The sequence below is a fragment of the Hylaeus volcanicus genome, chromosome 4, assembly GCF_026283585.1.
Source record: "Hylaeus volcanicus isolate JK05 chromosome 4, UHH_iyHylVolc1.0_haploid, whole genome shotgun sequence".
NCBI classification, from domain to species: domain Eukaryota; kingdom Metazoa; phylum Arthropoda; class Insecta; order Hymenoptera; family Colletidae; genus Hylaeus; species Hylaeus volcanicus.
Window position 1 is genome coordinate 765,911 of NC_071979.1, and position 13,334 is coordinate 779,244.

A 13,334-nucleotide genomic window follows, 5' to 3' on the forward strand; every position below is an offset into this window, starting at 1 on the left:
AAGTAGTCTATCCCAAATTTTCCAGTTATTACATTTTACTCATTTTTTTCATACTTTTTAGTGTATTTTGAAGTCTGTTGTGTTTTGATTATTACGTATACAGAAACTCGCTGTTTGTTTCCGAAGCTCGCGTTCATCAATTTTATTTTATCTACCCTCCTGGAATTTGAAGCTCGGTCTCCCTGGAGTGCATCCTGCAGCTGCATACTCTTAACATCATCTTCGACTTGCGTTGCGTGGGAAGACTTCTTATCTACCCTTTCCCAGGGAACGCAGCTGCTCACCTCAGAGCCACGGAAATCCTAACCGTCAGATTTCCAAATATGGAAATCACCGACGGATCTCCACCAACATTTAGGGGTATATAAACCCACGATTTTCGTTGCTCGGGGGGTTAGAACAATAGAGTTACGTAGAGTCACATCACGTCCATCGTTGCAGAGTGTGCTTTAGTGAGATCGGGCTTCAGTTTCCCTTTCGATCAAGTTAACCTTATAGATCCGCGAAGACGGTTTTCATCTATTACGGCATTTAGAATCACACTCGACCCCCGCATCGCCAGTGTGTTAACACCGTGCAACAATTAGGTAATTAAATTAAACGTTTACACGACCGCGACAACACAACACTGCACATTTGTAACTTAGTATAGTTATTCTGAATATATATTCTTTTGTGTAAATTCAAAGTTTCCTAAGTCAATTACTAAACCTTCACGATATAACAAGTAATCCTAGCCTGTGTAACGATCCCACAACATAATAACTTTGCCGCTCGAGTTATTATTCAATTAAATTATTATTATTATTATTCAATTATTATTATTATTATTCAATTAAATTAATAAGTTGCGAGGCTTTATCCGCGACGCGTAGTATTCATCAACGATGCGATTTAAGCTCAGTGTATTCAACCCGAATTCCCTAATTCAACCTATCCTGCGGTTACCCTTTACTGGGAGATACCGATTCCTGCTAGCTATCTGACTTCGCGCCAGAGTCGCTGCACTTTTTCGAACAACCTCACAATTGGAACCTTACCCTACGGTTACCCTTAACTGGGAGATACCGATTCCTGCAGCTATCTGACTTAACGTCCGAGGCGTCTGCATTTGTCTCCAATAACCAACAACCAAACACCCTAACCTACGGTTACCCTTTACTGGGAGATACCGATTCCTGCAAATATCTGACTTCACGTCAGAGTCGTCTGCATTGTCTAATCTATCCTCAGCCTTCGGCACCATTGATACACAATAATTAATCGTATCGGTGCAATTCTCGAATACACCCCACTCGCAGAGCCACACACACGCGTCGCTATCGCCCTGGCTCGTAACATGATAAAAATTATTTTATTTTTCATCGCATCATGCGTTGGGTCATGGAATTATTTAATCAAATTGTTTTCATATGTAAAGACGGGTATGTAGAACAATTTCTGAAAGTAGGAAGGTGCAACTCTCTTTCGTTTTCGAGAAATAAATTTTTAAAAATATCTAAATTTCGATTGAGGAGTATCGACTGTATAAGTGTTGGAAATGTTATAGAACTATGTGAGCCTGGCACCCGACTTTTCAAAAATTAATTTTTTTTTTAAAGAAAATGATAGTATTTCGCTTGTACTTGATTGTACTATCAATAGTTTCGTTTGTACCTTCATTAATTAATAATTTAAAAAATTCAAAAAATGGTCAGCACCCGACATTGAGATTTTTGAAATATGTTTTTTCCCCATTCTTTAGAAGCATTTGTACCCGTTTGTATCGCTTTTCGTTTCGTTTGTACCACAATAGTTTAAATTTTACAAGCAATTGTTGATAGGCGTAAGAGTGGAAATCGTCAATTTTCGAGATTTTTAAAATCTGTTTTTTCCCCATTGTTTAGAATTATTTGTACCTGTTTGTACCGCTTTTCGTTTCGTTTGTATCTCAATAGTTTAAATTTATCTTAATTTTATCTTTTCTTTTACTTGTCAGATGAACAAAGAAAGGTCTGCATCCCCGGCGCCGGCCCCGAGTCCAGCAGCGCGGCAAAACGGGAACGAGTCATCCCCGGGTCCAGCAGCGCGGCAAAGTGGGAGCAAGTCAGCCCCGGGTCCAGCAGCGCGGGATAAGGTTAGCGCCTCATCCCCGGGTCCAGCAGCGCGGCAAAGCCGGACCGACTCAACCCCGGGTCCGGCAACGCGGCGCAGCGTACAGAGGTGGGTAATATTTGTAGAATAAATATTTTAAATACTGTTTCAAATAATAGATTCTTCATAATTCAAATAAAATAGTATTTCAAATGGGATATAAAATTTCAGCAAATAAAATATTTTATTTTGATAATCTAACACATAAAATATGTTTCATATCAATAACATAGAGCATAAAATAGAATACTTTCCATAGTTCTTAATTTGAAAATATGTGTATGTGTATGTATGATACACAGATGGAGAAACTATTTCTTGCAAATATTATGATTTCTTGAGATTGAAGAATATCTCTTTCCATCATTCATTTTATGAAGATCCTTATTGAAGATTCTTAATAGAAATATTCATTGAAGAACTACATTGAATGTATGTTTATAATGCAGAGGAAAAGTACTTCGTTCGTTTTAGATTACCAAAATAAATATATTTTTTATCCAACTTCGAAAAAGGAGGAGTTACTTAATTAGATATATATATATTTTTTACACTATAATTTAGTATAATAAAATATTCCGAACTATGGTACAAATATTTTCAGTGTTTTTTAAATAAAATATTATTTGAAATATTATCTTAAAAATTTCTTACGACAAATAAAATATTTTATTTTTAAAAATACATGCACGATTCGAAATAAAATATTTATTTACTATTTACTATTTAAAATACGTATTTTACCCAGGTCTGCCAGTGTACCGATGGAAAAGACAACGCTCGCGTCGAGATCGATGGAAGTAGAATGTTACGTCCCGCTTATCTGAGACTCTTTCTTGGGATCTTTGTCTTCAATTTAAGAGCTAAAGCTCACCTTATCTGTATTTAATTGGAAAAGAAGGAATTTTGGGATTCTATAATGATTGTCACTTAGTTTGAGTATTAACAAATATAATTATGAAACAAAACTGAGTTTGAGATTACTTACAAACAAGAATAAAAACTATACAATTGAAAATGGTTTAACAATACCAATCGTTGATCTTATGCTATCGGCGGGGTTGTCAGGTTGTCCCGGGCTCGGCTGTGGCGAGGATCTGGTCTGGTTGTACACTCGCGACACGGGACTCTAATAATTGGCGAATAATAAACGTCGGACTTTCGTAGGTAACTCCGCGATGACTCTATCTTTAGTGCGTATGTTCTCACTTACGCGAACTCTTTACTCAGCTGGAGATACGATACACGATACCTAAATGAGACTAACGCGAGAGATTAACCTGTCCGCGACTACAGGATAATACACAAAAAGAAGCCGTCCGTGGTCGTGACCACGGGTTTATATACCCTCACATCCTCGCAAGGCACGATCGTAATTTCGAAATCTTAATTTCTACATTTCCGAATCTTGGACATGTCGCAAGTTCGATGGCCGATTCGTATGCAACGGCCTAACATCGCTGACGCTCGTTTGCTGACTCGCGGTTTGCATTATTTCGTTCCCGAGGAACGATTTCCGCATCGTTTACCGAGCGCATTCCTTAAAGTCTATTGATCTTAACTATCGCAAAGTGAGGTCGATGAAAAGGGACACCGGCAGGGCCGGATGTAACAGAACAACTACAAAAAGAGGTATGTAAATACGTTACGTTTCATTAGCGTGGGTCAGCAATTGCATGAGTATACTGTTTTGAACAAACTTATACATTGTAATTAATATAAGCTTTATGTATTTTTTTTTCAAATTACAGCTCTCCAAAATAAGAGGCCACAGAGGTGGTGGCCAATATACTATATATAATAACTATTTATTAAAATTATGTATTAAATTTAAACTACTATTATATCTTATATATCTTATATTCTATCATTTTATATTAATAGTAATAATATTATTATATATATTTTTTCCCTATTCTATAGAATAGTTTGTACCCGTTTGTACCGTTTTTCGTTTCGTTTGTATCGCAATAGTTTACATTTTACACCAATTGCTGATAAGAGTGGAAATTGTCAATTTTCAAGATCTTTTGCGCTGGAAGTAGTTCGATCCCGGTAGGAGTCACTCATTTATTTTTTTACTTTTTCTTCCGTTTGTACCATGTTTTGTTATGCAAACTACATTTTTATATATTCAGATTATTTTTATACAATATTGTGCAATGTTTATGTTTTTTATCGCATTGAAAAAGAAGAAAGAAATAAAAGAAAGAAATGAAAAAAAGAAGAAAGAAGTTGTGCAATGTTTGTTTAATATAATTAAATTGTTATTTACAAACTATAATGACGTAAGTTTTTATAAAAGCTTGTAGAAACTCCTTTCAAATCCTGACTTCTTTTTCGAAGCGATAAAAAACATAAAAATTGTACAAAATTGTATAAGAATAATCTTAATACATGAAAAGGTAGTTTCCATAACAAAACATGATACAAACGGAAGAAAAAGTAAAAATAAAGTAAGTGACTCCTACCGGAATCGAACCCCGTCCAGCGCAAAGCTAGAGTTTCGAAGCGACGACGAAAGTAGAAAGAAACAGTTCGATGAAGAAGGAAGAGAGACTGAGAGTCGACGCTGGCAAATGTAAGGATACGGGATCGGGATGCTAAGCGCGATTTCGACCTCAGTGAAATGGCAACAGTGTAGAGGGACGCTGTTGTGAGAACGGCAACATCGCAATTGTATCGACATCACGTTAGCAGTCGTCCTCAATAAGCGCCATCTCCTATCGATTGTCTGAACTAAATTTGTGACGTAACTTGCTCTGCATTATCGTCGAAATGGCGGAACTCGTCTTTGGGAATGTTTTTACGATTTTTCGCTTTTTGTTCTTATATTAGCATATTTTGGGTTGAATGAGGGCTCATTCGAACCACGGACCTGACTGGATATCCAGTCGGGAGGGGAGGTAAACCCCTACGTGGCGCGTCTCCGGGTTGCGGATAGGGGAAGCTCTCTGGCGGGGTGGATAGTGGCTGAGAGGCCGCTTCCACTTCGTTGGGGAGTCGGGGCGAAAGCCCCCGCGGACAAAACACTGGTATGAATGTGTGTGTGAATGGGCTGCGGTCGGTGTCTCATGGATATTCCTGAGAGACTAGCCAAGGGGGGAGTAGTAGCTCCCCGACCAGGGCGGAGAGTGATGTTAGTACCTGACCTCTGCGGTAGTAATAAGGGTAAACGTAAGTCCGACGCACCGAGGTGCGTCGGCAAAGATCCCGTGAACCCGCATGTTAAACGTGGGAGAACCGCTTACTTAACCGCTGACTGGAGCCAATCTCGGGGTTGAAGTGGGATTACCGGGCGCAGGAATGGAGGCTTACCTGGTCAGTATTGCCTGATACCCTGAGCTGCGGGGGGTAAACCGTAGCACCGTCTAGCCCGAGGTTTGGGTTTGGCGTCCATTCGGATTGGGCGTCGCCCACTCGATAGGGGTGACGAAAAACCTTTAGCATCATTTATGGCGCGGGCCTATCCCGTAACATTTTTCATAGATTCACTTCGGCATCGATAGGGTGTGATCGCCTGACAAACCGATTCTCGGTTTCGGTGTCGTTTAACGATAGGGTTTATTTACCGGCGGAAGATCCCCTACTGCGGTAGGGGTGGCATGAAGCCCGAAGCCGAGAAATATACACATACATACATGGATAATCTAAAACACAAAAAACAAACCGTGGTAGGAGGGTGTGTAGAGGGAGGTGTTGGAGATGTGTCTCGTCTCGGTGACGCAATACCTGTTGTGGTACTGAGGCGATCCACGACGTCGGCGGTAAATGGCACAGCCGCAAGGGGTGGCAGAGACCGAGATCGGTCCCCAGTGCAGGCGTCGGACAATGGGGAGACGCGACATCCCCCAACCCCTTTGCCGTCCACCTCCGCAGAGGTGACGCCAGAGGAGGACGGAGGGCGGCTCCGTAGTGAAGCTACGCCCCCGAAAGAGGGCTCCAGGCGGCTCCGCAGCGGAAAACGCCGAGCACCACGTCGTCTCTCGGACAACGAGGACGAGGAGGGGGGAGACTCGGACACATCCCTCGAGTCCGCTACATCGATGACGAGCAGCCACTCGTCATCAATGAAAAGGGGCAAGTGTGCAGCCGTGGAAGATTTTGTACGCTCGGTGGAGGCCAAGACCTGGTACTTGGAATCTTCCAGAGCGGAGAGAGAGGTCCAGGAATGCCTGGCCATCTTGGACACCTCGGTACCTCCTCGTCGGCCGAGTAGGTCGGCCATACCCCTACCTGAAGAGGCGAAACTGAGCCGCGAAATGCAGGCGAAGCCCACGGCTGAGGTGGCGGCATTCGTACTGGAGCGGCAGACGGATGTGGAGAGGGTGGCGGCCGTCTCAAAGGGTCTAAAGGGCGACCTAGTGCGCGCCTTGAGATTGGCGGCCCTGAACACGCGGGTGGCGGTCTCAGAGCTGGCGACAAGGTCGGCCAGCGACGCTACACGCGAGCTGGAGGCGGAAAACATGTCTCTCCGCGGCCAGCTCGCTGAATTGCGGGCCGAGGTCGAGCGGCTTCGGCGGGCCGCAGAGGTGCGCGGGGGGCTGCTGCGCCGATGCCGGCCATGCCTCGGCCGGCTGTTGCAGTAGCAGTCGAGGCCCCGGCGCCGCCGGTGCCAGAGCGGCAGCGGTCGACAGAGGCGGCTGCAGACAAGGCGCCGGCGTGTCCCCAAAACCCACCATCTGGGGACGGACTGCTGCAGCAGATCGCCGCCATGATTGACGCTAAATTGGCGTCCTTTAGGCGGGAGCTGCTGCCAGCGGGCGTTGGAAGACTGGGGGGAGGCGCATCCGGAGCCAGCCTCGAGAAGAGGCTCTCAAAGAAGAAGAGGGCAGCGGAGGCCTCGGCTAAAACGCGGCTTCGTCAGCAGCCGAGCGGTACTGGGCCATCGAAGAGCGGCACTAGGATGCCGCAGATACCGGCGGCTGTGATACCGGTTGATACCGTCGCGAAACCGGCTGGCAGGCGCAATAGCACCCCGGCCGCTGTTGCTCCGGCTGCGTAACAGGAGTGGGCAAAAGTGGTAGGGCGCAGGGCCAAAAAGACCGCTACCACTAAAAAGGCCGCTGCGCCCTCCACTAAGGGAAGAACACCACTCGGTGCTAAAGCAAAGGAGGCCCAGAAGAAGGGTAAGGTGGCGCTCCCACCCCGTCCGCCGAGTACGGCGGCCGTCACTATGACGGTACCGGCGGACAGAAATTTGTCGTACGCCGAGGCGATGACCATGGCCAAGTCGAAGATCAACCTGGCCGATATTGGCATCGACGCGGTGCGACCGAGGAGGGGCGTCACCGGGGCCCTTGTCTTGGAAGTACCGGGCGAGGATGGAGCGGCGAAGGCGGATGCCCTCAAAGATGACGGAGGCTTTGGCCGGGACTGGGGTGCGTATCGCGAGGCCCACAAAGAAAGCGGATATAAGAATCCGTGGTCTCGTCGATTCCATCATCCCGGCGGAGGTGGCCAGAGCCGTTGCGACGGCCGGAAGCTGCACCGAGGGGGACGGTAAGACCGGCGATATCCGGACCGCCCCCTCAGGCCTGGGGACCATATGGGTCCGGTGCCCTGCGGCTGCTGCCAGGAAACTGGCGGTCGCTGGAAAGCTGGCCGTAGGGTGGTTCCGGGCCACGGTGGAGTCCCTCGCGGCGCGTCCCATGCAGTGTTACCGCTGCCTGGAGATGGGGCACACGAGGCAGCGGTGCACAGCTGCCGTGGACACGTCCGAGCGGTGCTATAACTGCGGCGGCTCGGACCACAAGGCGGCGGCGTGCTAGGTCCCTCCCAAGTGCTCCATTTGCACGGACAGTGGGAGACCAGCCGGCCACAGGTTGGGTAGTCGGGCTTGTCCCGCTACCCTAAAGAAGACCAGGGGGAGGAAGAGTGCTGGGCCAAAGGCAGCAGGCCCAGCTGTTGCGGGGGTGACGCCGGCCGTCGCCCAGTTAGAGAAGAAGTCGGTTCCGAAGGGACCCGGGGTGGCTCCAGTGGTTGCCGATGCTACGGCGGCCATGGAGGCCACTCCTTAAACTGTATGATGGGTCCTTCGGCACCGATTATACAGATAAATTTAAACCACTCGGCCAGGGCACAGGATCTCCTGATGCAAACCCTGGTCGAGTGGGGTGCCGGGCTGGCAGTGGTGGCGGAGCCGTATAGAGTCCCCGATCATCCATACTGGATGGGGGACCTTTTGGGCTCCGCCGCCATTGTGTGAAGTGGAAGGCCGGGAACCCCGCCGCTGGAGCTGTTAGAATGCGGTAGGGGTTACCTGGCCGTAGATTGGGGAGGTATCGCGGTGGTGGCGATATATGCGCCGCCGAGCTGGTCCCTTGCGAGCTTTGAAGGGTATCTGGACGAAGTTGGGAGATGCATCTCCCGCTGCCTCTCTCGTCCGGTGCTCGTCCTGGGGGATTTTAACTCCAAGGCTCAAGCCTGGGGGTCCCCTCGGACTGACGCAAGGGGCCATGAAGTTATCGACTGGGCGGCTGGACTGGAGCTCCGTTTGCTCAATACGGGCTCCGTCCATACGTGCGTGCGGCACAATGGGGGGTCCATTGTAGACCTCACATGGGCATCCACTGCAGCCGCGCGACGTATTTCGGGGTGGAGAGTTATCGGACCACAGGTACGTGATCATCGGCCTCTCCGCCGATCACAGTGCCCCCCGACGCCGTCCAGCGGCGGCAAGGCCGCCACCGCGATCAGGACGCCCTGATGGCGGCAGCCCTGGTCGTGGCCTGGCCCGAACGTCCGGCCGGGCCTGTCGACAGGCAGGTGGAAGCTCAATGGCTCCGGGGCGCTATGACGTCCATTTGTGACGCCGCTATGCCCCGGGCCAGGGTCCACCCGAGGAGGGCGGTGTACTGGTGGTCGCGCGACATTGCAAATTTACGCATCGAATGCATACGCGCGCGACGCCAGTACGCCCGTGCCCGTCGGCGATGACGCGCAGATTTGGAGAGGGCTGCCCAGCTGTATAGGGCATACCGCGAGAAGGTCGTGGCCCTGCAACTGGCCATCAAACGGGCTACGGTCCAGGCTTGGAAGAATCTCCTCGGCTCTCTGGACAGGGATCCATGGGGGCGCCCCTACAAGATGGTGATGGGGCGGCTTCGCCCTTAGGCGCCCCCACTCACGGAGAGCCTAGACCATCAATTTCTCGGGGGTGTCGTGGGTGGGAGGCGACCCGACCATTGCCCGGGACGGAGGGCCGCGAAGTTGAGCGGCCCCCCGTTGTGGGGGTCATGGATGGGGAGATGGCCGCGGTTATCCGGTGGCTTTGGGGCAAGAATACCGCCCCGGGGCCGGATGGGATACCTGGCAAAATCTGGACCTTGGCCTTGGGCGTTCTGTTCGGGAGAATACAGGGGATGTTCTCCACCTGCTTGGAGTCGGGGGTGGTCCCCCGACTTTGGAAGAATGGGCGGATGGTCCTCCTTAGGAAGGATGGAAGGCCCGCGGATTCTCCCTCCGCGTACCGGCCGATATGTCTCCTGGACGAGGTGGGGAAGATGCTAGAACGCATCATCGCTTCCCGCCTCTCCAGCCACCAGTCGCGCGTTGGTCCCGATCTGGCTGACTGCCAATTCGGCTTCCGAGAGGGCCGGTCAATCGTTGACGCTATTAAGCGCGTCCGGTCCCTCTCGGAGGGTGCAGTCACCCGGGACAGGGTGTGCATAGCGATATCATTGGATATCGTAAACGCTTTTAACACCCTGCCCTGGGAAGCCATAAGGGAGGCACTAATTTACCATCAAGTGCCTCCCTATCTGAGCCAGTTGATCGGGGCCTACCTGAGCGACAGGTGGATAGAGTACCCGGGCCGGTACGGCATGGAACGGAGGGAGGTGGACCGAGGTGTCCCACAGGGCTTAGTTTTGGGCCCGTTGTTGTGGGACCTCGGCTACGATGCGGTCCTGCGGGCCCCGCTTCCCGACGGCGCCAGTCTTGTCTGCTTTGCAGACGACACGTTAGTGGTCGCCGTCGGGAGCACTTTTGAGGGGACCATCCGCCGAGCAGAGGTGGCGGTAGCGGCTGTCGTCGCTAAGATCCGCGAGCTGGGCCTTCGTGTGGCCCCTGAAAAGACCGAGGCCATATGGCTTCATGGCGGGCCCCGGTCTCGACCACTGCCCAGGTCGTGGGTCCGGCTGGGTGGAGCCTGTGTCGAGGTCGGGAGCCAAATGAAATACCTTGGTCTCGTCCTCGACAGCCACTGGCGTTTGGAGGCTCACTTCGACCGTCTGGTCCCCCGTGTGGAAAGGGCGGCGGCTGCGCTTGGCCGCCTTTTGCCCAATATCGGGGGACCTGAGGATCGTGTGCGCCGCCTATATATGGGAGTGGTGCGGTCTATGATGCTGTACGGGGCCCCAGTATGGGTCTCGGACGCGATGGGAAGCCGGCGCATAAAGCAACTGATGCGCCGGCTGGAGAGGCGGATAGCCATAAGGGTCATCCGCGGGTACCGCACCATCTCCTACGTGGCGGCGCAGGCTCTGGCGGGTGAAATACCCTTCGAACTGCAGGCGTTCGGAGGACTCCGCCTGAGCCAGAGTCGGAGACGGTCGAGGAATTCGAACGCCAGGCCTGGCGACTGGCGCTCGCGAATTGGCGACTGGAGCTAAGCTCCCACGCCGGCGAGCGCGTCGCCGGGGCCCTCCTGCCGCACCTCAAAAGGTGGCGGGAGAGGCGGCAAGGAAGGCTCACCTACCGGGCGACGCAGGTATTCACCGGACATGGCTGCTTCGGTGTCTACCTGTGTCGCATAGGGAAGGAAGCCGCGGCAGCCTGACATCACTGTGGCGAGGAGGAGGACTCGGCGCAGCACACGCTGGAGGAATGCCCCGCCTTTTCAGCGCAGCATCGAGTCCTACGGGCCCAAATCGGGCAGGACCTCTCGCTCCCAGTAGTAGTTGGGGCTATGCTGGAGAGTGAGGGGAACTGGAGGGCGGTGGTCTCCTTCTGCGAAGAGGTTATCTTGCAGAAGGAGGCCGCAGAGCGGGATCGGGAACTGGCCGATCCCGCTCGAAGGATCCGGGGGCGACGGCGACCTGGTTGGGGTCGCGCCGTCGGGCCCCCGGACTAGGGACGTTAGCCGGCGGCGGGAACGGTCATAGACAACCTCCGTCGCCGGCTACCACAGAGGACAAACGGTGGCAGGAGAGGGGGGACGACAAGGTAAATGCCGATCCCCCCTGGCGGTCGCGATACCCAGGGCCCCCGCCAGATAATGCGGCCGCCGAGATGTAGCAGGGCGGGGCGCGGCTTCCCTGAACCGCAGATTGGGAGGTGGCAAGGGGGGACAGAATCTTTTCTCCCTCGGGACGCGGCCGGCCAAAAGCTACCAGATGGCCGGCCTAGGCGAGGGGGAGCTGCGGCAGCGTTCTATGAGAGATCACGCAGCTCCTCCTAAATCGTCGAAGTTAGTAGAGCGTCCGAAGGTCGCCGTGGAGGTTTTAGTGGGTATAACCCCACACTACAATCTGTTATCAGATTTCCTCCACGTAATAAAAAAAGCTCATTCGAAAGAAGAAGGTCCAACGAAGGGTGCTCTGGCCATCATTCGAGTCACAAAATCCATTTAGTAACCTAAAAATACTTCCATTCTACGGATGTGTTTTGCTCGACTTTTGTTCAACTTTGGACGCTCATATTATTAAATACAACACACTATCGTTCTATCATGACCAGAGCACCCTTCATTGGACCTTCCTCTTTCGAATGAGCCCTCATTCAGTCCAAAATATGTTAATATAAGGACGAAAAGCGAAAAATCGTGAACCCCTTTTTAGTGGTCTTTAAGAATTTTTTTCAGGAACAAAGATAAATAGAACTTCGCTAAACTTTAAGGGCGTGTTATTACGTGTTCGAAGAATAAAATAAAAATTTTGTATTAGGAATTAGTACTTTTTATTCCTGGTATTTACATAATCTTCATAAGCACTTCACCACGAAGAGTAACAGATTGTGTACAATGTAGCATATCCAATTCTTATCTGAAACAAAGTAAATTGATTTTTTCTTCAATGTTATGTAATTTTGTCCTATATGAGCTAAAAAAAGAATGCAAAAGTATAAAATTGTACAAATTATAGGACGTTTAAGAAAAAATTTGATATTCACGACAAAATTTCGACTTATTTGTACAAAAAAAAGTTACTTAATTTGATTTTTTTACAAAGTTCTTAGTTCATAGAGGACAATTATTCATTATCTAACTAAAAATCCTTGGGAAAAGCCGATCGGTCAACTAGATTTTCGTCTATCGTGTACACAAACCCCCGAAACATGGTTTCGAGAAAAACGTGTTTGAAGTTTTCGATACAAAAAAGTAATAGTTATTGAAAACATACTGTAATCAGAGGTTAGTCTGCTATACCAGGCCCATACAGCAAGCCTTCCGCTTCCTCATGAAATTCGTTTTGTTGCATTTGAACCAGTGTGCAAGCTGTTCGAGCCTCCTTCGTGCTGCTTGATCTGCGGCGCTCCTGCCTCGAGATTCGTTGCGCGTCGTGCGTATCGGCAAAAAATTTGCTTTGTTGTCCAACGTTTATTTGTAGTGCGTTCATTATTCGAAGGATGGACGAGTACCCTTCATTAAAAATGCTGGCAGCAATGAAAGCGGCAATTTCGATAATTTTTAGGCCTGAATTTAAATGTTTCGGTGCTAGGCGCCAGACTGTAGAATTGAAACTTTCGTTCGAATTCTGGGTATGGCCACCTAAACATCGAATTAGCAGATCTTCCTTCGAAAGTTCTTCGTAAATAGGTCGTATGTGTTTAGCGACATCTGGGTGAAGTGGGGGTGGATGGTCGAACAATTTTTCTTGACCTGCCGCCTGAGCCTTCCGCCACTCGCACCAGCTGTCGGCTCCGATTGGACAATTGTCATGATTTGGATTTTCATTTGTGGAACACAGATGGTGTAATGTTGCCATTATGGCTTTTCTCATATCGGTCACGGAATCTACATTTCGTCTTATCGCTAGTCTATAATATGTGGTTAACTTTTTAATTAAAATGTCTGTTAATTTTCCTTTTCCACCAAGCTTTTCTATTTTTTTTAAATTTCTGAGCCGTGTGCTCATCCGTTTTTCCACGTGTCCTACGTCACTTTTTGTTACAGGGTAATCATCGCCATATGGATTGCAATCTAAAATACCTTTGTACGTTTTGGAATCACCGTCTCCAATATAATTCCGATATTTGAC

At 49.6% G+C, this 13,334-nt stretch overlaps 1 protein-coding gene across 1 annotated transcript; it reads right to left on the minus strand.

Moving 5' to 3' along the window:
- Positions 1–12,019: 12,019 nt before the first annotated feature.
- Positions 12,020–13,237, minus strand: LOC128875264 (uncharacterized). The gene is made up of 2 exons (XM_054120692.1): positions 12,477–13,237; positions 12,020–12,119 (listed from the first exon to the last, which is right to left on the minus strand). The coding sequence occupies exon 1, from the start codon at positions 13,209–13,211 to the stop codon at positions 12,489–12,491; it is 723 nt and encodes a 240-aa protein (XP_053976667.1). The 5' UTR covers positions 13,212–13,237; the 3' UTR covers positions 12,020–12,119; positions 12,477–12,488.
- Between the last annotated feature and the right edge of the window lie 97 nt (positions 13,238–13,334).